The 26,279-nt window shown below is 49.1% G+C and overlaps 1 protein-coding gene across 1 annotated transcript in view; it reads right to left on the bottom strand.

Moving 5' to 3' along the window:
• Positions 1–6,578, bottom strand: part of MTAP (methylthioadenosine phosphorylase) — a 100,920-nt gene extending 94,342 nt beyond the window's left edge. Inside the window, exon 1 of the mRNA XM_073543705.1 lies at positions 6,425–6,578. Coding sequence (XP_073399806.1) covers positions 6,425–6,448 — 24 coding nt within the window. The 5' untranslated portion in view covers positions 6,449–6,578. The remainder of the gene's footprint in view (positions 1–6,424) is intronic.
• Between the last annotated feature and the right edge of the window lie 19,701 nt (positions 6,579–26,279).

A 26,279-nucleotide genomic window follows, 5' to 3' on the forward strand; every position in this document is an offset into this window, starting at 1 on the left:
TCCGCAACTCCCTGCCGCAGGAAATACGCATGCGGAATTGGCATGCGTATTCCCGCTAAACACTAGCGATTTGCAAGCGCTTTTAGCTTGCAGAATGCTAGCGTTTTCCAAGCGGTCTATAGCATCAATTGGAAAACGGATTGACAGGTTGGTCACACTTGTCAAACATAGTGTTTGATGAGTGTGACCAACTTTTTACTATTGATACTGCCTATGCGGGGTATCTTTGATCATGAGGAAGATGAGAGATCAGCCTAAAACTACATGGGGGGAACTTGATAATCTCAAGGCAGCTGGGACCACAGTCACCAAGAAAACCACTGGTAACGCACTGTGCTGTTAGGCTATGTGCACACGCTGCGGTTCCGGCCCTGGGGAACCGCAGCAGTTCCGCAGACATGGTACTTTACCATGTTAGCCTATGGGTTTTCAAAACAGCAAGGCAGCTGGGACCACAGTCACCAAGAAAACCACTGGTAACGCACTGCGCTGTTAGGCTATGTGCACACGCTGCGGTTTTTTCCGCGCGGTTTTGCTGCGTTTTTTTTTCCGCAGCATGTCAATTATTTCTGCGGATTCTGCTGCGGTTTCACACCTTTAACATAGTAGAGGTGTGAAACCGCAGGGCAAAACCGCAGGCCAAACCGCAGGTCACTTTACCTGCGGTTTTAACTGCGGTTCCGTGGGAAAAAACCCGCAGGTGAATCTGCAGTGTGTGCACATAGCATAAAGGTTTAAAATCCTGCACTGCCAGCAAGGTCCCCTTGCTCAAGAAGGCACATGTGAAGCCCTGTCTGAAGTTTGCCAATGAACACCTGGGCGATTATGTGAGTGGTTGGGAGATGGTGCTGTGGTCACATAAGACAAAAAATGATCTCATTGGCATTAACTCAACTGGCCGTGTTTGGAGGAAGAGAAATGCTGCCTATGACCCAAAAAACACCGACCCCGCTGTCAAGCATGGAGGTGGAAACATTATGTTGTGGGTGTGTTTCTCTACTAAGGGCACAGGACTACTTCACAGCATCAATGGGAGAAGAGAATGGATGCAGCCATGTACCGCAAAATCCTGAGTGACAACCTCCTTCCCTCTGCCAGGACATTTATATGCCCACGTTGCAGAAATGCTGCGGAAATGTCCGCAGTATTTCCGCATCTCCCTGCCGCGGGTAAAACGCATGCGGAATACGCATGTGTTTTCCCGCAAAACACTAGCGTTTTGCAAGCGTTTTTAGCTTGCAGAATGCTAGCGCTTTTCCAAGCGATTTGAAGCACCGCTTGGAAAAGTGACTGACAGGTTGGTGTGACCAACTTTTTACTATTGATGCTGCCTTTGCAGCATCAATAGTAAAAGATAGAATGTTAATTAAAAAAATAAAATATATATATATATATATATATATATATATATATATATATTTTCTCACATCCTGACGGCCCTCGATCTCCTCGTGAAACCGCTATGTTATCAGAGGTCATTCGCGCAATGCCTCCCTGGGAATGGGAGTTGCCGCCAGCGCCAATGAGGACCAGGAGGGCTCCGGGGGGCCGCCAGAAGGTGAGTATATCTCTATTTTTTATTTTAATTGTATTTTTTTACAGGGATATGGTACCCAGAAGAGCATGGAGGAGAGTCTCCTCTCCTCCAGACCCAGGGTACCATCCGCACATGAAGCGCTCACTTTACGCATGGTGGGCATAGCCACATGCATAAAGTGAGCGTTTCAATGCAATCCTATGGCGGTGGAATCGCCGCAATTCCGCAGAAATAATGAACATGCTGCGGATTTTACCGCTATGCGATTCCACAGCGGTAAAATCCGCATTAGCACAGCAATTGCGGAAACCCATAGGCATGCATGGGAATGTGTTTTTTAAGCTTTTTTTTAGTGTTTCTGTGGCCGCAAAAACGCAGCGGAAATGCTAAACAAACGCAACGTGGGCACATAGCCTAAAAATGGGTCGTAGCTGGGTCTTCCAGCAAGACAATGACCCAAAACATACAGCCAAGGCAACAAAGGAGTGGTTCAAAAAGAAGCACATTAAGGTCATGGAGTGGACTAGCCAGTCTCCAGACCTTAATCCCATAGAAAACTTATGGAGTTGAGGCTCCGAGTTGCCAAGTGACAGCCTCAAAATCTTAATGATTTAGATGACCTGCAAAGAGGAGTGGACCAAAATTCCTCCTAACGTGTGCAAATCCCATCATGAACTACAAAAAACGTCTGACTGCTGTGCTTGCCAACAAGAGTTTTGCCACCAAGTATGAAGTCTTGTTTGCCAGAGGAATCAAATACTTATTTCTCACTGCAAAATGCAAATAAATTTATATAATTTATACAATGTGATTTTCTTGATTTTATTTTTGATATTCTATCTCTCAATGTTAATATTAACCTACCCTTAAAATTATAAACTGTTCATGTCTTTGTCAGTGGGCAAACTTACAAAATCAACAAGGGATCAAATAATTATTTCCTTCACTGTATATCTACCCCACTGCAGTGACAGGAATACATCGGTAATATATCTACTCCGCGGCAGTGACTGAAATACCAGCTAAAAAGGAATCGGTCACCACTTTTTTGGGCTACCAGGTAAAAATATCATTCAATTTAGTGTCACCTCTGCATTACACAAGTACTTTTGATACCCCTTGACTTCCCACGTATGGTACATAAATACCTTTTTTTTATTCCTCCCGCGCTGTATGTAAATATGGTCGGTCCGGTCCGATGGGCGTGGCTTATTTTCCGTCTCCCCCCTCGGCTTGATGTACGTATTCCTTTCTGTGAATATGACATATCGCGTAGCGTTTCCGCGCGTACGCATACAAATGGCCTCTCGTGCATGCACAGTATGCTTTGCCCAACTGTGGGCAAAGCATAAAATCATTATTGGGCATGCGCCCGCATACGCCATGGCTTTCTATGGGCCGGAAGTATACAAGTATACTTCCGGGCCATAAAACGCAATCGCGTATGCCGGTGCATGGGCAATACTGTTTTTCGGCTTTGCCCACAGTTGGGCAAAGCATACAGTGCTTGCACGAGAGGAAACTACGCGTGTGATGGAAAATAAGCCACGCCAATCGGACCGGACCGACCATGTTAACATACAGAGCGGGAAGAATAAAAAAGGTATTTATGGATCATACGTGGGGAGTCAGGGCGTATCAAAAGTACTTGTGTAATGCAGAGTTGACACTAAATTGAATGATATTTTTACCTGGTAGCCCAAAAAAGTGGTGACAGATTCCCTTTAATATAACTACACCCCTACAGTAAGGGGAATACTTTCTTTCACAACATATTACATATTGGTACAACAGATGTCATGTGTCCCTGTTTGACGGGTACTCCCGGGGCAGAGCCCGCAACTTTACATACACATGACAGCTGACTCACAGCTCAATCACTGGCGTTCATAGCAGATGATGATTTTTGCTACACCTAGAGCAGAAGCTCAGCTATGGGGCTCACAATCTAAATTCCCTATCAGTATATCGTTGGGAGTGTGGGAGGAAAGCGGAGAACCAGGAGAGAACATACAAACTCCTTGCAGATGTTGTCCTTGGTGGGATTTGAACCTAGGAACCCAGCGCTGCAAGGCTGCAGTGCTAACCACTGAGTCACTGTGCTGCCCCTAGCGCTGGGGTCCTGGGTTCAAATCCCATCAAGGATAACATCTGCAAGGAGTTTGTATGTTCTCCCCGTGTTTCCGTGGGTTTCCTCCAGGTTCTCTGCTTTCCTCCCACATTTCAAAGACATACTGATAGGGAATTTAGATTGTGAGCCCCACTGGGGACAGTGATAATGATGTGTGCAAACTGTAAAGCGCTGCGGAATATGTTAACGCTATGTAAAAATAAAGATTATTATTACGTAGAGCACGGGTGATCAGAAGAACGCATTGTCAAGTCTCCTAAGGGTGTGTGCACACAGAGGTCGCATTAACGCCTGTCTGGGCGTCTGACGCACAGGCAGGCGAAAAAACGCCTTCAGATTAGTACGATACGTCCACGGGACGCATCGTTCTAACCTACAGTGGCAGCGGTGGATGGAGCTGGGGAAAAGGCAGTATCAGAGCTGCACTTGCGCTCAGTGACAGGCCGTCTACATTGCAGCTGCACTTGCGCTCAGTCCTTCCCTCTCCTTCTTACCGGAAGTATCCCCGCCCCCACCACGGGCACCGGAAACACACTCGGCGCCAGGAAGTTATTGTGCGTGGGAGAGCGAAAGATGGCAGCGAATATGTACCAGGTGGGCGGTGAGTGCCGGGTCCTCAGCCCTCGGGGACTGTGGGGAGGGCTGTGTGCTGCTCGTCCATGCTCCTGTTGGCTGTAATGGAGTGCGGGCCGCGGTGACCGGCCACAGGCCTCCGTGCTGCCTGCTCCCCTCACTGTGAGAGGACCGGAAGCAGTTCGGGTGGAGGCGGGGTGTCGATAGTGTCACGTCTCCGATCAACGATCAGAGCAGCTGTAGCTATGTGTACATCACAGGTGTGACAGGGAGGAGACCACCTACACCAAGGGAAAGGGGGGACAGGAGCAATGTCATAGCAACCTACGGACACCGCTCATGGGTATCAGTGACCTCACCACGCCCACACAGTGCCCCAGAAGCAGAGCCTGCCATACAGTGCCTTCCCGATGTACTGCCTATCTATAACACTATGCCACAGACAGTGCCCACTGTGTAGTGTGACGTACAGTGCCAATATCACTATACCACAGAGAGTGCCCACTGTGTAGTGTGACATACAGTGCCCATATCACCAGAGGTCGCATTAACGCCTGTCTGGGCGTCTATGACGCCCAGGCAGGCGAAAAAACGCCTTCAGATTAGTACGATACGTCCGCGGGACGCATCGTTCTAAGCTACAGTGGCAGCGAGTTGGACGGAGCTGGGGAAAGGGCAGTATCAGATGTTGCGGAGCGACTCACGTCATCGCGGCGCGCCCTCTGTGCTTGTCTCTCAGCGGGTGGTAGCGTGCAGCAGCGGCCGTACGGACACGTGACCCGCGAGACTGACGTCATCGCGGCGCGCTCTCTCTGTGCATCTCAGCGTGTGTAGCATCAATTTTAATTCATACAAATTGCGTACTCCTCCGTGGTGAAAAATGCTCCTCAAAAATATTGGGAGGAGTATTTTTACTCCTCTGAAAAATATGTAGCGCGACCTCTGTGTGCACACGTTGCGGATTCTGCTGCGTTGTACAGTACCATTTAATTCAATGCAAAATGAAAAACGCAGTGCCCACGGTGCAGATATTTTCCCCACGGATTTGCTGCGGTTTTAAATCCGCAGCATGTCACTTCTTTGTTGCTCCATTACCAGGTGTCAAACCACAGGGGAAAACCGCAGGCTAATCCGCAATAAATCCGCAGATAAACCGCAGTTCTTTTGACCTATGGATTTAGCCAAATCTGCATGGAAAAATCCACAGTGGAATCAGCAACGTGTGCACACACCCTAAGAGGACTATTGACGCAAGTAAAAAGTGTAAAAAAAAAAAAATGTGTTTAATATAAAAAGGTCAAAATCCCATTAAAAAAAAAAAAAACTATAAAAAAAAAAATCAAAAATAGATTTGATATCTTTACGTTCTGAAACGCCCAATCAAAATATAGAAAAAATTAATCCAATCGGTAAACAGCATAACGAGAAAAAAAAAAAATCAAAATGCCAAAATTACTTTTTTTTATTTCTGCAACATTGTAATAAAATGCAATAACGGGTGATGAAAACATCGTATCTAGCCCAAAATGCTAAAAAAAAAAAAATGTCAGCTCAGCGTGCAAAAAATAAGCCCTCACCCAACCCCAGATCCTGGAAAATGGAGACGCCACCAATCTCGGAAAATGGGGTAATTTTTTTCTACTTCTTCTTTACAAACTTTGGAATTTTTTTCACCACTTACATAAAAAAGAGCCGGGCCGTGTTTGGTGTCTATGAACTCGTACTGACCTGGAGAATCATAATGGCAGGTCAGTTTTAGCCTTTAGTGAACATGGTGAAAAAATTTTTTTTTGCGATTTCAGCGCATTTGGAATTTTTTTCTCGTTTCCCAGTACATGACATGACCAATGGCGTCATTCATAAGTACAACTCGTCCTGCAAAAAACAAGCCCTCACATGGCCATATTGACGGGAAAATAGAAAAGTTATGGCTCTGGGAAGAGGGGAGCGAAATGAAAGTGGCCCAATGGTGAAGGGGTTAATAACGCAGCTGGAACCACGCAGTACCACAGGCGTCTGCTCGGGAGCCGCTTATACCGTGCAGGGTGACCAGCCCGCCTGAGGGCCGAGGGTCTCCTGGGAGGAACTCACTGCTAATTCCCGCCAGCACCGGCACCGGCGGCACAAGACGGGCACGGCTCAGGTAGTGCTGGGCGCAGCCCGCGTCTAGTACAAGCACCAACCTTCACACAGTGTCCTGCAGCCATCGCGAAGTGCACGGAAAGGGGCGGGGCTACACGTACACATCGGGAGCACGTGCTGCTGCACCGCTTGTGAATCAAGGACCTTTGATGACGTCAGAATAAGGGCGGGGCCAGGAGTGCTGCTGTAGACTACAGCACTGTACTGGGCAGAGAGCAGCAGAAGGAGCGCTCTCATGGGACTGTGACCAGCACTGTGCTGAGCAGGGGAGCGTGGGCGGGGCGTGGCGTTCAGTCACTGCACTGAGTATGCAGAGCGGCCGCTGTAACCACGCCTCCTGACTGACACTGACTACATTGCGGCGGCTGTCAGACAGGCCGGGGGGCGTGGTTACAGCGGCCGCTCTGCATACTCAGTGCAGTGACTGACCAGGCACCGCCCCCTGTGACTGACTAGCAATGCTGGTGGTGAGAGTACGCTGTGTTCACACGTAAGAGTTTATTTCACGTTTTTACCAAATAAAACACTTAGGCTATGTGCACACGTTGCGGAATTCCATTCCGCGGGAAAATCGCATTTTAAATTCCCACGATTTCCCCGCGGAAAAGCTAGCAATTTGCAAGCGTAATTAGGTTGTAGAATGCTAGCGTTTTCCAAGCGATCTGAAGCATCACTTGGAGAACAGATTGACAGGTTGGTCACACTTGTTAGACAAGTGTGACCAACTTTTTACTATTGAGGCCGCCTATGTGGCATCAGTAGTAAAAAGATCTAATGCTGAAAATAATAAAAAAAAAAAAAATCGGGTTATATTCACCTTCCGGCATCCAGCGCAGCCTTCCCAGGCCTCAGCGATGCTCCCGTTCCCAGTAATGCCTTGTGAGACCTTTGACGTCGCGATACTGTAGCGCTCTCGCGAGGAATAGAGACCGCTACAGTATCGCAAGACCGCGACGTCATCAAAGGTCTCGCAAGGCATTACTGGGAACGGGAGCATCGCTGAGGCCTGGGAAGGCTGCGCTGGATGCCGGAAGGTGAATATAACCCGATTTTTTATTTTTTCTATTTTTTACAGGGATATGGTAGCCACAGTCCGGAGGACAGTCTCCTCTCCTCCGGACCGTGGGTCCCATCCGCAAATGTTCTGCTTACTTTTTGCATGGTGGCAGAGGCGTAGCTAGGGTTTTGGTTCGGGGGGCGAAACTTCTGAATGGGCCCCTAACTAGGTAACTTTGATTACAACTCGGTGACACACCCTAATAGGGGATGTAGAAGATGACTGTGCTGTTACTGAAAATAATCCCTATATAAACACCAATATTGATATTACCGCCATATGGTCAGTGGTAGATACCAGTCCTGCAGAACAAATAAGTGATTACTGCACAGTTTTAGTTGGTGTCTTACCGCTGACGTTCTGTCTGATGGAATTGCTCACTTTTCACGTCTTTTCCATCTGGCCCAGACCGACATGACAACTCCTCCAGCCAGGACTCGGCTACAGAGAATACAACAAAGACACGTTTCACTTCTCATATTCCAGCCCCATCACCATCTATCCCCAACCTGCACAAACTCCTCAACCTGCTGCTACCCCAATACTGAGCCGCTGCTGCTGCATGTGTCCCTATTACTGCACCTGATACCCCAATGCTGAGCTGCTGCTGCCGTATGTGCCCCTATTACTGCACCTGATACCCCAATACTGAGCCGCTGTTGCCGTATGTGTCCCTATTACTGCACCTGATACCCGAATACTGAGCCGCTGCTGCCGTATGTGTCCCTATTACTGCACCCGATACCCAAATGCTGAGCCGCTGCTGCCGTATGTGTCCCTATTACTGCCCCTGATACCCCAATACTGAGCCGCTGCTGCCGTATGTGTCCCTATTACTGCACCTGATACCCCAATACTGAGCCGCTGCTGCCGTATGTGTCCCTATTACTGCCACTGTTACCCCAATGCTGAGCCGCTGCTGCTGCATGTCTCCCTATTACTGCACCCGATACCCCAAAACTGAGCCGCTGCTGCCGTATGTGTCCCTATTACTGCACCTGATACCCCAATGCTGAGCTGCTGCCGTATGTGCCCCTATTACTGCACCTGATACCCCAATACTGAGCCGCTGCTGCTGCATGTGTCCCTATTACTGCACCCGATACCCCAATACTGAGCCGCTGCTGCCGTATGTGTCCCTTTTACTGCACCTGATACCCCAATGCTGAGCCGCTGCTGCCGTATGTGTCCCTTTTACTGCACCTGATACCCCAATGCTGAGCCGCTGCTGCCGTATGTGTCCCTATTACTGCACCTGATACCCCAATACTGAGCCGCTGCTGCCGTATGTGTCCCTTTTACTGCACCTGATACCCCAATGCTGAACCACTGCTGCCGTATGTGTCCCTATTACTGCACCTGATACCCCAATACTGAGCCACTGCCGCCGTATGTGTCCCTATTACTGCACCTGATACCCCAATACTGAGCCGCTGCCGCCGTATGTGTCCCTATTACTGCCCCTGATACCCCAATACTGATCCGCTGCTGCATGTGTCCCTATTACTGCACCCGATACCCCAATACTGAGCTGCTGCTGCCGTATGTGTCCCTATTACTGCCCCTGATACCCCAATACTGAGCCGCTGCTGCTACATGTGTCCCTATTACTGCACCCGATACCCCAGTACTGAGCCACTGCTGCCGTATGTGTCCCTATTACTGCCCCTGATACCCCAATACTGAGCCGCTGCTGCTGCAAGTGTCCCTATTACTGCACCCGATACCCCAATACTGAGCCGCTGCTGCCGTATGTGTCCCTATTACTGCACCTGATACCCCAATACTAAGCTGCTGCTGCCGTATGTGTCCCTATTACTGCACTTGATACCCCAACGCTGAGCTGCTGCTGCTGTATGTGTCCCTATTACTGCACCTGATACCCCAATGCTGAGCCGCTGCTGTATGTGTCCCTATTACTGCCCCTGATACCCCAATACTGAGCCGCTGCTGCATGTGTCCCTATTACTGCACCCGATACCCCAATACTGAGCCGCTGCTGCCATATGAGTCCCTATTACTGCACCTGATACCCCAATACTGAGCCGCTGCTGCCGTATGTGTCCCTATTACTGCACCTGATACCCCAATGCTGAGCCGCTGCTGCTGTATGTGTCCCTATTACTGCACTTGATACCCCAATGCTGAGCCGCTGCTGCTGTATGTGTCCCTATTACTGCACCTGATACCTCAATGATGAGTCGCTGCTGCCGTATGTGTCCCTATTACTGCCCCTGATACCCCAATGCTGAGCCGCTGCTGCCGTATGTGTCCCTATTACTGCACCCGATACCCAAATGCTGAGCCGCTGCTGCCGTATGTGTCCCTATTACTGCACCCGGTACCCCAATACTGAGCCGCTGCTGCCGTATGTGTCCCTATTACTGCACCCGATACCCCAATACTGAGCCGCTGCTGCCGGATTTGTCCCTATTACTGCACCTCATACCGCAATGCTGAGCCGCTGCTGCTGTATGTGTCCCTATTACTGCACCTGATACCTCAATGATGAGCCGCTGCTGCCATATGTGTCCCTATTAATGCACCTGATACCCCAATGCTGAGTCGCTGCTGCCGTATGTGTCTGTGGCGCCCCTGTGGGTTCAGTCGCCACAGAGGTACTGCACCTCCTCCTGAGGTGTGGTACCCCACCATCCAGGTAAGGTGGAGACACCTGACCACGCCCCAACACCTGCACCCCACACCACAAAGTAGTGTAGCAAAGCACCTTCGGAGGCTCCCTGCTTGGAGTATAGCAAAGCTCCCCTTGGTGGCTCCCTGCTTGGAATACGAAACGTGCTGGGAGGTGGGTGGAGTTTAGTTGACACAAAAGAGCGGGAAGAGTTGAGTCAGTCATTTCACTCAGTCAGAGAGTGAGGATGTAGATGGACGGAGTGTGAGACAGAGAAGGTCCCCGGGAGAGGGATGGAAGAAGGAAGTGCTGCAGCAGGCCACAGTGATCTGGGTCTGCTGGCACAGGAAAGCGACAGAGAAAGGAAGCTTGATTCTCCATTGGGAAGAAGGATTAGCACGGAACGTAAGGAGAATAAGAGAACAAGGACCAGCGTTACAGGAGAACCCTTTTCAAGGTCTAAGCGCAAGGCCGGGGTCCGGTCCCCGAGGTTATATGGATACTAATGGTCCTGCAGCAGACACTAGAGGAATAGAAGTAGTGACCACTTTATTCCCACCTGAGACTTGGGGGCACAACAGCAACATATTAGTGAGCCGGGACTTAGTAGCAAGGAGTCCCCGAAGCAGGCTACAGCTGTCTGCTGTACAAGTAGAGTTCATAGGAACATCTGACAGGAGGCACTCCAGTGTAACTCAGTACTGAGAGTACTTAATTCTTAGGCGTTATAAGAGGAGACGTTCAGAAAAGGCACATATGTTGGCGGAGTGTTGGAAAGGAGTACTTCATCATGCCTGGAAGTTGGCTGAGCTCCTGACCCGGAGTACATGGCACCGAGGCGGGCACCTGTATGCTCAACAGACTGTGAGTAAAGCTTTGGAACTACATGCCCTGGTGTCCTCCACTTATTCCGGCGCCAACCTGCCCAGCACTGCTACATCCCTTGCGCCTGACACTACACCATCTACGTGTCACTTCACCTACACTGCCCTGGGACTACAGCCCTGCCTGTGGAGGGCTGTAAAATCACTGCTGCACCACACCATCCGTCCCAAAGGATCTGTCTGCAGCATCGGCTTACATCTCTATTCCCGAACACCACAGGTGGCGTCACGAATCACTTATAAACTTTCACCACCATAAGCACACTGAAACAACCCCCTTTGCAATGGAGCCCCAGGGCCACGGACCGGGTCACCGCTGCCGTGACAACCCCCCGTTGAGAAGATCAACCAGCCCGGTACCGAGTACCCCACGGCCCTGGTGAGTGAGGGCGCTCCATGTCCCTATTACTTCACCTTATAACCCCAATGCTGAGCCGCTGCTGCCGTATGTGTCCTTATTACTGCACCTGATACCCCAATGCTGAGCCGCTGCTGTATGTGTCCCTATTACTGCACCTGATACCCCAATGCTGAGCCGCTGCTGCCGTATGTGTTCCTATTACTGCACCTGATACCCCAATGCTGAGCCACTGCTGCCATATGTGTCCCTATTACTGCATCTTATAACCCCTATACACACACGGCTCCGCTCCGCACCCCCTATATACACACGGCTCCGCACTGTACACCTTGTACACACGCAGCTCTTCTCCGTACACCTTGTACACACGCACTCTGCTCCGTACACGCTGTACACACACGGCTCTGCTCTGTACACGCTGTACACATGCGGCTCTGCTCCGTACACGCTGTACACACGTGGCTCCACTCTGTACATCTTGTACACACCTGGCTCCACTCCGTACACCCCGTACACACGACTCTGCTCCGTGCACCTTGTACACACGAAGCTCTGCTCCGTCCACCTTGTACACACGGCTCTGCTCCATATACCCCGTACACACATGGCTCCGCTCCATACACCCCATACACACACGGCTCCACTCCTTACACCTTGTACACAAATGGCTCCGCTGCGTACACCTTGTACACAAACGGCTCTGCTCCACCGTACACCTCATACATGCATATCTCTGCTCTGTACACCTTCTACACACACGGCTCCGCTCTGTAAACCTCATACACACACCTCTGCTACATCCCCCCTCTAAGGGTACGTGCACACGCTACGGATTGCAGTGCGGATTTGGCCGCGCGGATTTTGTAAAATCCGCAGGTAAATCTGCAGGTCAAAAGACCTGCGGATTGCTCTGCGGTTTTGCCCTGCGGTTTTTCATCTCCTCAATGGAGGAGATGGCAAACCGCAGCTGAATTCTCAGAAAGAATTGACATGTCAATTCTTTCTGCGGTTTTAAAACCGCAGAAAAACCGCACGGAAAAATCCGCACCATCCGCACTGCGGTTTTTAATTCCCATAGGAATAATGGTACTGTACACTGCAGCAAAAACTGCTGCGGATCCGCAGAGGCCAAATCCGCTGCGGAACCGCAGCAGAATCTGCAGCATGTGCACACACCCTAAACCCCTCCTGACCTCACACAGAAACTTCACCTCATCCAGCCAGCACCATGACAACCAGCACATCAGAGTCCTGCAGCCACTGAAGCCCCTGATCATGGGACCACTGACTCCGTCCCTCCTGTGACCTCATCACAGGTCCTGTGCGCACAGAATAGCCCAGGACGACATTGCTGGTTGAGAGGTGGAGGGCCCACTGCAGGCATCGGGGCCCCCACCGCCTTCTCAGGGGCCCATAGAGGCCGGGCAGCAGAGTAGGGAGATCAATTCTCCCTGCTCTGCCGCAGAATAGTGGTGTAGTGTAGTGTAGCTCCGGTGGGCCCCCTCAGAGCGCGGGGCCCGGGGAAGCCGCCCCGCCTGCCCCCCTGGTAGCTATGCTACTGCATGGTGGGCACAGCCACATGCAGAAAGTAAGCAGAACAGTGCATCCCTATGTGGGCAGAATCGCCACGATGATTCCGCCGTTGAAAAATCTGCAGCATTAGCACAGCATTGCGGAATCCCATAGGATTGCATGGGATGCTGTTTTTTTGCGCTTTCGCGGCAAAATCGCGCATTAAAAACCGCCGCGAAAAAACGCGACGTGTGAACGCAGCCTTAAAAGAAGCATCCCATTCATTTTAATGTATTCCGCACTCTTTGTGCATATTGATGCGTTTTCTTCCGCGAAAAAAACATCATGGAAAAAAACGCAGCATGCTCATTAATTTCGCAGAAAGTTCCACATTTCTAGCTATTTTCTATGTGACTGGGGACGTGCGATCTGTAGCATCGCTTGGAAAACTGATTGACAGGTTGCTCACACTTGTCAAACATAGTGTTTGACTAGTATCACCAAGTTGTTACTATGAGGCTGCCTATGCAGCATCAATAGTAAAAGATAGAATGCTAAAAATATTAAAAAAAAAATAAAAAATTGTGATATTCTCACCTTCCGGCGTCCCTCGCAGCCTTCTTGATCCTCACGATGCTCCCGCCAACTCCCGTTCCCAGTGATGCCTTGCGACAATGACCCCAGATGACGTAGCATCTCACGAGACCGCTACGTCATCACAGGTCATTGTCACAAGGCATCACTGGGAACGGGACTTGCTGGGAGCATCACTGAAGCCTGGGAACACTGCAGGGGCCGCCAGAAGGTGAGACTATCACAATTTTTTATTTTAATTCTTTTTTAACAGGGATATGGTACCCAGGGCCTGGAGGACAGTCTCCTCTCCTCCAGACCCTGGGTACCATCCGCACATTTTCCACTTACTTTGCGCATGGTGGCCATAGCCACATGTGGAAAGTAAGCGGAACAATGCATTCCTATGTGTGCGGAATCCCCGCGATTCCGCGCAAAGAATGAGCATGCTGCATATTTTTCCACGATGCGATTTTGCCGCAGAAAAATACACAGCATTAGCACAGCATGTGCGGAATGCCATTGAATTCAATGGGTTGCTTATTTTATGCATTTTAGCAGCGTTATCGCAGCGTTTTCGCATAACAAAAACACATAAAACGCATAAAATATGCGGGAATTCTGGATGTGTGCACATAACCTACAGCTCCTATTCTCCCCGCTGTGTGCAGGCGCCAGGCAGCATCATACTGTTACCCTGCAGATTAACCCCATATCCGCAGGCTAACACCGTTATTCCTGGTTACAGGGTCTATTTAAAGGGAACCTGTCACCAGTTTGGCCACTATAAGATGCAGCCACTGCCTTTCAGGCAGACTTCCTCCGTGAAGCTTCGCCCACGGCCGCACCTCCTCTGGTCAGCTCCGCCTACGTCCGCATACTTCTGCATGCGGCCTGCGTACCCAGGGCCGCGATCAGGGCATTACAGCCCTTACTGGTGTATGGGGCCTGTTGAATCAATGGGGCCTGCCGCCCGAGCACGCTGGCAGCCCGGTCCACGTGCTCAGGCCCCCCAGATGATTTGTTCAGGCAGCAGGCGCTTTATTAACAATGTCCTGGGCCGCCTGGCAATAGGAAAAGAGCAGGCACTGTAGCTTTAAGCTACGGCCCACCCCAGTGCATTATGGGTCCAGCCAGGCTCTCGTGACGTCACTCGTCACACGCTGCTCTGCAGCTCTGCTCCACTTCCTCATTGCAGAGCAGAGCGAGCAGCGTGTGCGGTGTGCGTACCCTATCTTTAGCATTGGGTACGCAGGTCATGCGGATGTATGCGGATGACTCCGCATGTGTCGTTTTGACGATGCGGCGCCCACATAAAATTCCAACATGATGCGTTTGACGCGGGTCGCCGCATCGTCAAAACGACGCATGCGAAGGCATCCGCATACATCAGCATGTTTTGCGTACCCAATGTTAAATATAGGGTACGCAGGTTGCATGCAGAAGTATGCGGACGTAAGCGGAGCTGACCGGAGGAGGTGCAGCCGTGGGCGGAGCTTCACGGAGGAAGTCCACAGACGGCCACAGCTCCTCCATACACAAATGTGAACCAAGCCTAAGCCCCCGGTTCGACCTGCAAGATAAGAAAATTAGGTTTTATTATACTCACCGGGGGGGAGGGCGGTCCGGTCCAATGGGTGTCGCAGGTCCTGGTCCGGCACCTCCCATCTTTTTGCGATGCCATCCTTTTGCTTCATCGCTCCCCAGCATCTCGCTCCTGCACAGGCATACTTCTCTGCCCTTACACTCACCCAGGGACGGTCTGGTCTGATGGGTGTTGCAGGTCTGGGTCTGGCGACTCCCATCTTCTTGCGTCGCCGCCTTCCTGCTTGCTTAAACACTCCGGGGCCATAGCGCTTCTGCGCAGGCGTACTGATCTGCCCTGTTGAGGGCAGAGCAAAGACTGCAGTGCGCAGACGCTGGGCCTCTTATCTACAGCATTATAGAATGTTGCCTGTAGGCTGCAGTTACTAATGTGCGATAAATTACATGTTCTGACGACCTCTTTGCCACCAGCATGGTAACGTAATAGGGTTATAGCAAAGCAGTGTGTGGATTATTTAGGGGGAAGAAATCTGACAATCACCTGTGAGGGGTAATAATGAATAGCGGAAGAAGCTCGGACATAGAGTGGAGGCCACATATGGTTACCAAGAACCATGCAAGCCTTATATCACCAAGAACCGTACACAACAACCCAAGCAGCTGCATGCAAGCCTTGCATCACCAAGAACCGTACACAACATCCCAAGCAGCTGCATGAAAGCCTTACATCACCAAGAACCATACACAACATCCCAAGCAGCTGCATGTGGGTCGCCCTCCCAGGGCTGTGGGGTACTCGGTACCGGGCCGGAGTCAGGGGGATGTGTCACAGCAGAGGTGACCCGGTCCATGGCCCTGGGCGCCCAAATCAATGGTGGTTGTAATGTAGTTTGTTATGATTGAGTCACCGAGGAGGAAAAAACAAAACACAAGCTCAGCCCAGAAAATCAGAGAGGTTGGAAACTAGCGGATTGCAGACCCCTAATCCTATCACACAACTAGCAGTAGCCGTGGAGTGTTCCTACGGTGATCCTAGACACCTCGTCACAGCCGGAGATCTAAATAAGCCTAAAGAAAGAAAAGGGAAAAACTGACTGCCCCAGAGCAGACCCCAAAGCAATAGGCAGCCCCCAACATATAATGACGGTGAAACGAGATGAAAACAGATAGAAAGATAGGTTGAGCAAACGATAGGGCCCAAGCTAACTAAAAAGGACAGGACAGAAAAGCTGCTGTCTGCAATCCGAGAAAACCCTGCTAAAAATATTACCAACACAACTGATAAGCAAAAAGGACCCTGAAGTCACTAGGCTTCAACCCCTATATCAGCACTCAGAATAATCTGAAAGGAGAACAAAAGAGAACACTGATCAAGGAATAAGAATCCAGCACATCCCCGGCCGGGGATGGCTAAACTCAAAAAACAAGGTAAACAAAACCAAAACTAATAAGTTCAATAGCAGAGCAAAAACTTATCTTTGGGAAGCAGGAATCAGACTGGTCTCCAAGAATCCAGCAGAGAAATCACCAGCCACTCAGAAGGGCGCCGGCTGCCTTATATCCAATCTGAAGTTCCTGTTACCCAGTCACAATCCACCTGATCAGGTGTTTGGTTTCTTTCATCCAAATCAGCCTCACTACCTTCCTTCACCAGAAGAGGGAGATCCTCAGACACAAAAGGTGAATGTACAGATGAGCTCACAACAGTAGTTTATGTGAGTAGTTCGTGACGCCACCTGTGGTGTTTGGCAAGTGAGATGTTAAGCCAATGCTACATGCAGATCCACTGGGGCTGATGATGTAGTGCAGCAAAGATGGTGTAGCTCCCCACAGGTGGAGCTGTAGCCCCAGGGCAGTGTAGATGTGGTTGGCACAGGGATGTAGCAGTGCCAGAAGGATAGGAATCAGACAAGACACAGCGGGGTGCAATTTCTGTACCTTTACTTGACAACTGCTGTCCAGGGTCCTGATTACAGATGGTAACGAAGCAGGCTAGCCTGGAAGCAACTCAGGGATTATCTCTCACAGACGGGCTGTGCAGTCTCCTTCCTAGCGCTTGTGTGGTGTGAAGCACTCCAGTACTTAGTTACTCTGAAGTTCCTCCGGTCAGATATTCCTAGAACTCTATTTGCATGGCAGACAGCTGTAGCCTAATCAGGGACCTCCTGGATCCCGGCTCTCTATCTGTTTTGCTGTTGTGCCTCAAGTCTTAGATGGGAGTAGGGCATTTACAGCCTCCTACTCCTCTGGTGTCTGTGGTAGGATCGTTAGTATCCGTACCACCGTGGAGACCAGGCTCCAGTTCTTGCGCTCTCAAGCTGAGGGAGCTCGCCTTCTGCAGCTCGACCTCCAGATTCTCTTTCCACGTCTGCACACTTCACCCTCCGCAGACTAACTAACTAGTTCCTCCTCCTGGCCCACAGAGAGCACTCCTCCCCTTAATCCTGGTTCAGAGTTCCCCCTGTTGGCCTGGAGTGGAACTGTGTTGCATGTAATGATTGACTGTGAGAGAGACCCATCATTGCTTCCAAGCCTGGCATTACCCTCCCCTGGAGGAAGGCAAAGCCACTGTGGCGACCATACTCCTGGGGGCGCCACATTCCCCCCAGTGAAAGTCTGCACTCCTGGGCTGAACAAAAGAAAACATATAAACCATTGAACAATAATAATTGTACAAGATTGAAAAAGGGAAAAATGTACAAAAAACAAGTGTTTCCAAAAATGGTCCTATGATGATAAGTCCAGCATCAATGTCCATGGTCCATTCCTGGGCAAATGGTAACTATTTATAAAGAAAGTTTTTGACCACACACAAGTCCTGTGGTTCAGTGTACATAAAAGTTAAAAGGGAACTCCTACAGGTTACCTGTAGGCACAAAACTTGGAAAACAGTTACATATTTACATTCAATTTCAATATTCACATTTACTTTATATGCGGAACCTAACTGGTAGTATTCCCTGTGTGGTACGAGTGTCATGATCTCAGTGCGGGTTTGACTCGCACACGTGGGGTTAATGTACGGAACCAGTGCTGATGACTGGCATTTCTGGGGTTAAAGGTTGTGATCCTGGTGCAGGCTTACCTGCACACCTGGGGCTATGATTGTGGCCTCTCCCTGGTTCTGGGGGAGGCTTCTTATAGCCTCAGGACGCTCCCATCCCTGTCAGTTATACTTTCGCCCTTGGCATTGTGTGGTGACTAGTGTTGAGCTTTCCGATACCGCAAGTATCGGGTATCGGCCGATATTTGCCGTATCGGAATTCCGATACCGAGTACCGATACTTTTTTCGTATCGGATACCGGAATCGGAAGTCCAAAATGCAATGAGCCACTTTTGTGGCTCTGATTGGCTGCCGAAATGACGTCATCATGATGCGCTGTCTGTGCGCATCATGATGCGCCGTCAGTTCGTGCCTTCGGGGTGGCTGTGCCGACTGTCCGGGGGTCTGTGCAGGCTCCGGGGGTCTGTGCCGGCCTGCCGGTGGTCTGTGCAGGCTCCGGGGGTCTGTGCCGGCCTGCCGGTGGGCTGTGCAGGCTCCGGGGGTCTGTGCCGGACTGCCGGGGAGCTGTGCCGGCCTGCCGGTGGTCTGTGCAGGCTCCGGTGGTCTGTGCCGGCCTGCCGGGGAGCTGTGCAGGCTCCGGTGGTCTCTGCCGGCCTGCCGGGGAGCTGTGCCGGCCTGCCGGGGAGCTGTGCCGGCCTGCCGGTGGGCTGTGCAGGCTCCGGGGGTCTGTGCAGGCATCGTCCGATGGGACTACAAGTCCCATCGGGCGATGCCTGCTACCATGACAGTGATTGACACATTAGCCAATGATGGGACAGTAGTAGTCCCATCATCCGGCTAATGTGTTGAATGTAAAAAAAAAAAAAAATTTACATGCTACATACATACTACATACATACTACATACATACTACATGCAACATGCATACTACATACATGCTACATACTACATGCATGCTACATACTACATACATGCTACATACATACTACATACATACTACATATATACTACATGTAACATACATACTACATGCAACATGCATACTACATACATGCTACATACTACATGCATGCTACATACATGCTACATACATACTACATATATACTACATGCATGCAACATACATACAACATATATACTACATGCATGCAACATACATAAAACATATATACTACATGCATGCAACATGCATACTACATATATACTATATATACTACATGTAACATACATACTACATATATACTACATGCTACATACATGCTACATACTACATACATAATACATATATACTACATGCATGCAACATACATACAACATATATACTACATGCATACTACATATATACTATATATACTACATGTAACATACATACTACATATATACTACATACTACATACATGCTACATACATATTACATACATACTACATATATACTACATGTAACATACATACTACATGCAACATGCATACTACATACATGCTACATACTACATGCATGCTACATACATGCTACATACTACATACATGCTACATACATACTACATATATACTACATGCATGCAACATACATACAACATATATACTACATGCATGCAACATACATACAACATATATACTACATGCATGCAACATGCATACTACATATATACTGCATGTATACTACATGCATGCAACATACATATATACTACATACAATACATACATATAGACATACAGTACATATAACATAGAGTATATACTCACCGTCACTTGTCACTTTGATCCCCGAAGCCATTGTCCCCTTGAGGAATAAATATCAAAATAAAAAAACACCAATATACTTACCCCGATCCGCAGAAGTCCACGAGGGTCCCACGTCCATCTTGCGTGGAGAACAGCAGCATCAGCTGATGCTACCGTTCTCTACCAGCTCCAGGAATACAATGACGGAAGGTAGGTATCCTTCCGCACTGTATTCCTCCACCACTTTAAAAAAAAAAAAAGTCCCTAGTCTCACTTTATGCCATTGCTGCGTGGGAAATTCCCACGCAGCAATGGCATAAAGTGAGACTAGGGACTTTTTTTTTACAGTGGTGGAGGAATACAGTGCGGAAGGATACCTACCTTCCGTCATTGTATTCCTGGAGCTGGTAGAGAACGGTAGCATCAGCTGATGCTGCTGTTCTCCACGCAAGATGGACGTGGGACCCTCGTGGACTTCTGCGGATCGGGGTAAGTATATTGGTGTTTTTTTATTTTGATATTTATTCCTCAAGGGGACAATGGCTTCGGGGATCAAAGTGACAAGTGACGGTGAGTATGTACTCTATGTTATATGTACTGTATGTCTATAGGTATGTATTGTATGTAGTATATATGTATGTTGCATGCATGTAGTATATATGCAGTATATATGTAGTATGCATGTTGCATGCATGTAGTATATATGCAGTATATATGTAGTATGCATGTTGCATGCATGTGGTATGTAGCATGTATGTAGTATGTATGTAGCATGTAGTATATATGTAGTATGTATGTTACATGTAGTATATATAGTATATATGTAGTATGCATGTAGTATATATGTTGTATGTATGTTGCATGCATGTAGTATATATGTATTATGTATGTAGTATTTAGCATGTATGTAGTATGTAGCATGTATGTAGCATGTAGTATATATGTAGTATGTATGTTACATGTAGTATATATAGTATATATGTAGTATGCATGTTGCATGCATGTAGTATATATGTTGCATGCATGTAGTATATATGTATTATGTATGTAGTATGTATGTAGCATGTATGTAGTATGTAGCATGTATGTAGCATGTAGTATATATGTAGTATGTATGTTACATGTAGTATATATAGTATATATGTAGTATGCATGTAGTATATATGTTGTATGTATGTTGCATGCATGTAGTATATATGTATTATGTATGTAGTATGTAGCATGTATGTAGTATGTATGTAGCATGTATGTAGCATGTAGTATATATGTAGTATGTATGTTACATGTAGTATATATAGTATATATGTAGTATGCATGTTGCATGCATGTAGTATATATGTTGTATGTATGTTGCATGCATGTAGTATATATGTATTATGTATGTAGTATGTATGTAGCATGCATGTAGTATGTAGCATGTATGTAGTATGCATGTTGCATGTAGTATGTATGTTACATGTATGTATATATGTAGTATGTATGTAGCATGTATGTAGTATGTATGTAGCATGTATGTAGCATGTAATTTTATTTTTTTTTTTTTATTTTTTTTTTTTTACATTCAACACATTAGCCGGATGATGGGACTACTACTGTCCCATCATTGGCTAATGTGTCAATCACTGTCATGGTAGCAGGCATCGCCCGATGGGACTTGTAGTCCCATCGGACGATCCTGCACAGACCCCCGGAGCCTGCACAGCCCACCGGCAGGCCGGCACAGCCCCCCGGCAGGCCGGCACAGCCCACCGGCAGGCCGGCACAGCCCCCCGGCAGGCCGGCACAGACCACCGGAGCCTGCACAGACCACCGGCAGGCCGGCACAGCCCCCCCGGCAGGCCGGCACAGACCCCCGGAGAATGCACAGACCACCGGCAGGCCGGCACAGCCCCCCGGCAGGCCTGCACAGACCAACGGAGCCTGCACAGACCACCGGCAGGCCTGCACAGACCACCGGAGCCTGCACAGACCCCCCGGCAGGCCGGCACAGCCCCCTGAAAGGCCCGTACAGACCCCAGAGAGGCTGTACAAGGCAAAAATAGGGTTTTTCTTATTCCGATACCGGAAGTCCCATAGACTTGAATGGGACTTCCGGTATCGGAATCGGCGATACCCGATATTTTTTTTAGATCGGCCGATACCATCCGATACGATACTTTTAAGTATCGGACGGTATCGCTCAACACTAGTGGTGACCCCTGAGTGTGTTAGTGCTGTGTTCTGGTTACTTGATTCTCTGTGTATGACTCGGTCTGTTCCCTGGATATCGCTTTGGATTCTGCCTGGTACTTCCTATGTCTGTTTGGTTTTGATCTCTGCTTGGCCCTGATTATCCGCTCTGTCTCCTACCTGGTACTGTACTGTGAACCTGTGTATGACCTTTGGCTTTGTCTGACCTCCCGTCTGTTTATCCCTCCTGTACCTCATTTGACTGTACTGTACATGACTTCTGTTTTGCCTGAATCTGAGTTCTCTGGCTTCTCTGACGCTAAGCCCCGCCCCCTTGCAGTCACATGACCATAGGTCCTGTGCAAGCTTGCTCATTTTCAGTGTCCGCAGGTCCCGTGCCTCTTTACTTTCCAGCGCTGACTATTAGCTTGAAGCACGCATTGTCACCGCTGCTGCCACTCCACAGGTATCTTTTAGCACGGCTTCTGTACTCAGGACACGCGCACTGGCTCTATGAGCAAGTGTGGTGCGGTGTCTCTGACATTAGAACTGACCGTTTCAGTTTGTTTTTTTTCTGAAGGAAAAAAAAAAAAAAACAGTGTGTGTTATCCTCATGGATCCCATACAAGCCTTGGCTGATCAGGTCAAGCACCTGACCCAAATGTTCCATAAGCTCAATGTGGAACAACGCACGATGGCCCAGACCCAGCAACAGTTGGTGGTTACTGTGCAGGGGGCTGTCGATGCAGGGGCTTCTAGTTCTGGGGGTAGGGATGTGTCATTAGCGTCCCCCGAATCTCCGGTCAAATTGCCAGACCTTTTCTCAGGGGATAAAAAGGAGTTCAGGTCTTTCAGAGAAGGATGCAAGCTTTTTTTTTCTCTAAGGCCCCGCTCCTCCGGGGATGAGTTCCAGAGGGTGGGGGTCATTATCTCCCTACTTCGGGGGGATCCGCAAGCATGGGCTTTCTCTCTGTCTTCCTCTGCTCCTGAACGTATGTCAGTAAACGCATTATTTGAGGCCCTCGGACACATTTATGATGAACCTGACCGAGTGCGATTGGCAGAGGACATGTTGATGAGTGTCTGTCAGGGGAAACACTCAGCTGAGTGGTTTTGTTCTGAGTTCCGCCGCTGGGCGGCAGAGATCTCCTGGAGCGACGCCGCACTCCGAGGACTCTTTTGCAGAGGCTTGTCCGAGCGGCTGCAGGATGCCTTGGCGTTACATCCCCCACCTAACTCTCTCGAGCACGCCATGACCCAGGCCGTCAGGATGGACCGCAGGCTGCGGGCCAGAGGGGTGATGCAGGTGGATACTCCATTATTCCCCAGTGGAAAAGAGACTGCCCCTGAGCCCATGGATGTAGGCGCCCTCTCCCTGAAGGATACGGAGAGGAAACGCCGGAAGGACAAGCAGTTATGCTTTTACTGCGGTAAAACGGGACATTGGACAAGGGAGTGCCCGAATTGCCCGTCTTCAAACCCGGTCGGCGGGAAACGACTAGGTCTGGGTAGTCAACGGGGAGGCTGCTCAGACCCTCAGGTACCATTTTCCTCGTTTTCTAAAGTAGTACTGCCTGTGGAACTGTTTGTGGATGGTAGTTCTTTTTCCTCTACAGCCTTCGTGGACTGCGGATCATCTATTAACCTTATTGACTCCCAATTGGTCATACACTGCAAGATAGGGACAGTTAGGCTCAAGGTTCCGATCAAGGTGATGGCCATTGACTCATCTCCCCTCACTAAGGAGGGAATTCGCTTTATGTCTGATGTGTTTTCGCTCAGAGTGGGTGCTACTCATGTGGAAAACATAAGTTGTTTTGTGCTGGACAATCTACCTGCAGGGTTGGTGTTGGGCATGCCCTGGTTACAACGCCATAACCCAGTTATTAACTGGAAAATGGGGGAGATTGTTCAATGGGGGTTTAATTATTTTGAGTTATGTGATAAAGCCACACTGCTGGTGGAACCTGTTAAATCTGTGTCTGTATCATCTGTCGAGCTGGAAGGTATTCCGGAATGCCTGAAGGACTTCGAAGATGTATTCTCCGAAAGTGAGGCGGAGACGTTACCGCCACATAGACCCTTTGACTGCGCTATTGAGCTGTTCCCGGGGGCTAAATTACCCAAAGTCCTTCTGTTTAATTTGTCCGGTCCTGAGCGCTTGGCTATGAAGGAGTACATTACTGAAAGTCTGCGCAAAGGACACATACGTCCTTCAGTCTCACCTGTGGCGGCAGGTTTCTTTTTTGTAAAGAAAAAAGATGGCGGGTTACGTCCCTGTCTCGACTTCCGGGAGCTTAATCAAATTACTGTACGGAATACGTACCCCCTTCCGTTGATTCCCGATTTATGTAACCAACTATCAGGGGCAAAGTGGTTTTCTAAACTGGACCTTCGGGGGGCATATAGTTTGATAAGGGTCCGGGAGGGGGATGAATGGAAAACCGCGTTCCTCACGACCGAGGGACTATTTGAAAATTTAGTCATGCCGTTTGGTCTTACCAACGCCCCTGCCATATTTCAGAATTTCATCAACGTGGTATTCTCGGATCTCATTGGTCGTTTTGTCGTTATCTACTTAGATGATATTTTGATATATTCCCCCGACAAGTATTCTCATTTGGAACATGTACGAACTGTGCTCCAAAGGCTTAGAGAAAATCATTTGTATGCCAAATTGGAGAAATGTGTATTCTGTATACAAGAGTTGTCCTTTTTGGGGTTAATTGTATCCGGTGAGGGTTTTCGCATGGACCCCAAGAAGGTGCAGGCCATTGCGGATTGGGTGCAACCCCGAGATCTTAAGGGTCTTCAGCGCTTCTTGGGGTTCGCCAATTATTAGCGCAAATTTATCCGGGGGTTTTCGCAAGTGGTCAAACCTCTCACGGATCTAACATGCAAAGGTGCGGATGTGAGAAATTGGTCCTCGCTCGCAAAAGAGGTCTTTGCAACGCTGAAAAAATGTTTGATGTCTGCTCCTGTGTTAGGGCAGCCAGATCCGTCCAAACCATTCGTCGTGGAAGTGGACGCCTCTGAGGTGGGGATGGGGGCGGTGTTGTCCCAAGGGCCTGCCACTCTAACCAACCTCAGGCCATGTGCTTTCTTTTCCAAGAAGTTCTCTGCTGCGGAAAGAAATTACGACGTAGGCAATAGAGAGCTTCTTGCGGTCAAATTGGCGTTTGAAGAATGGAGGCACTTTTTGGAGGGGGCCAGTAATCCGGTTACGGTGATCACGGATCACAAAAATTTGTCGTACATTGAGTCTGCTAAAAGACTAACGCCCAGACAGGCCCGTTGGTCACTTTTTTTTCCCGTTTTCAGTTTACGATTACATTTCGTCCAGGGTCTAAGAATGTCAAGGCTGACGCCTTATCACGCAGTTTTCAGCCGGTGTCGCCCCCTGAGCCACCGTCCTCCATTCTTCACCCTGGGGTTGTGATAGCAGAGGTCTCATCTGAATTGGAAGGGGAGATTCAGGGGGCCCAGTCGCAGGCCTCGGCGGCCAAGCCGGAGGGGAAGTTGTTTGTCCCAGAGCAACTTCGCCTGAAACTCTTGCAGGAGTTCCATGAATCCAAGCTGAGTGCTCACCCTGGTATTTCAGCCACACGTCTGGCGGTGGCTAGGATCTTTTGGTGACCTACCCTTGGTTCGGACATAAAAAAATTCATTGCTGGTTGTGGGGTCTGCGCTCGTTCTAAAAGCTCTCATAGCCGGCCGGCAGGGGAGCTGATACCCTTGGCAGTGCCCGAAAGGCCATGGACTCACTTATCCATGGATTTTGTTACCAATCTCCCTCCATCTAAGGGTAATACAGTGGTATGGGTAGTGGTGGACAGGTTTTCTAAGCAGGCTCATTTCGTACCCCTGTCCGCACTACCGTCAGCTGAGACGTTGTCCAGGTTGTTTGTGCAGCATGTGATCCGGTTGCATGGGGTACCCCTGAATGTGGTGTCTGATCGTGGTGTGCAGTTTGTGGCTAAGTTTTGGAGTGCTTTCTGCAAAAAATTAGGTATGTCTCTGTCCTTTTCATCTGCATACCATCCTGAGAGCAATGGGCAGACGGAGCGCACTAACCAGTCCCTGGAACAGATCCTCAGGTGTCTAACCTCTGCTAGACAGAATGACTGGTGTGATGCACTGCCGTTGGCTGAATTTGCCTTCAATAGTCGGGTGAGTCAATCCACGGGTATGACTCCTTTTTTGATCAATTATGGGTTCAGTCCTCATTTTGGTGAGTTTTCCCATCTGGATTCGGGGTGCCCTGGGGCTGAGGACTCTGTTCAGCGGTTAAAAGATACATGGGCAGAAGTCCAGCGGCGTATATCTAGGTCTCAAGGCAGGTATAAGTTTTTCACGGACAGGAAACGAACACCTGGTCCCATGTTTCGGGTGGGAGAGAAAGTTTGGCTCTCCACGCGAAACATTAAGTTAAAGGT

This window comes from Dendrobates tinctorius, unplaced genomic scaffold (assembly GCF_039654945.1).
Source record: "Dendrobates tinctorius isolate UK_male_01 unplaced genomic scaffold, ASM3965494v1 ptg000134l, whole genome shotgun sequence".
Taxonomy (NCBI): domain Eukaryota; kingdom Metazoa; phylum Chordata; class Amphibia; order Anura; family Dendrobatidae; genus Dendrobates; species Dendrobates tinctorius.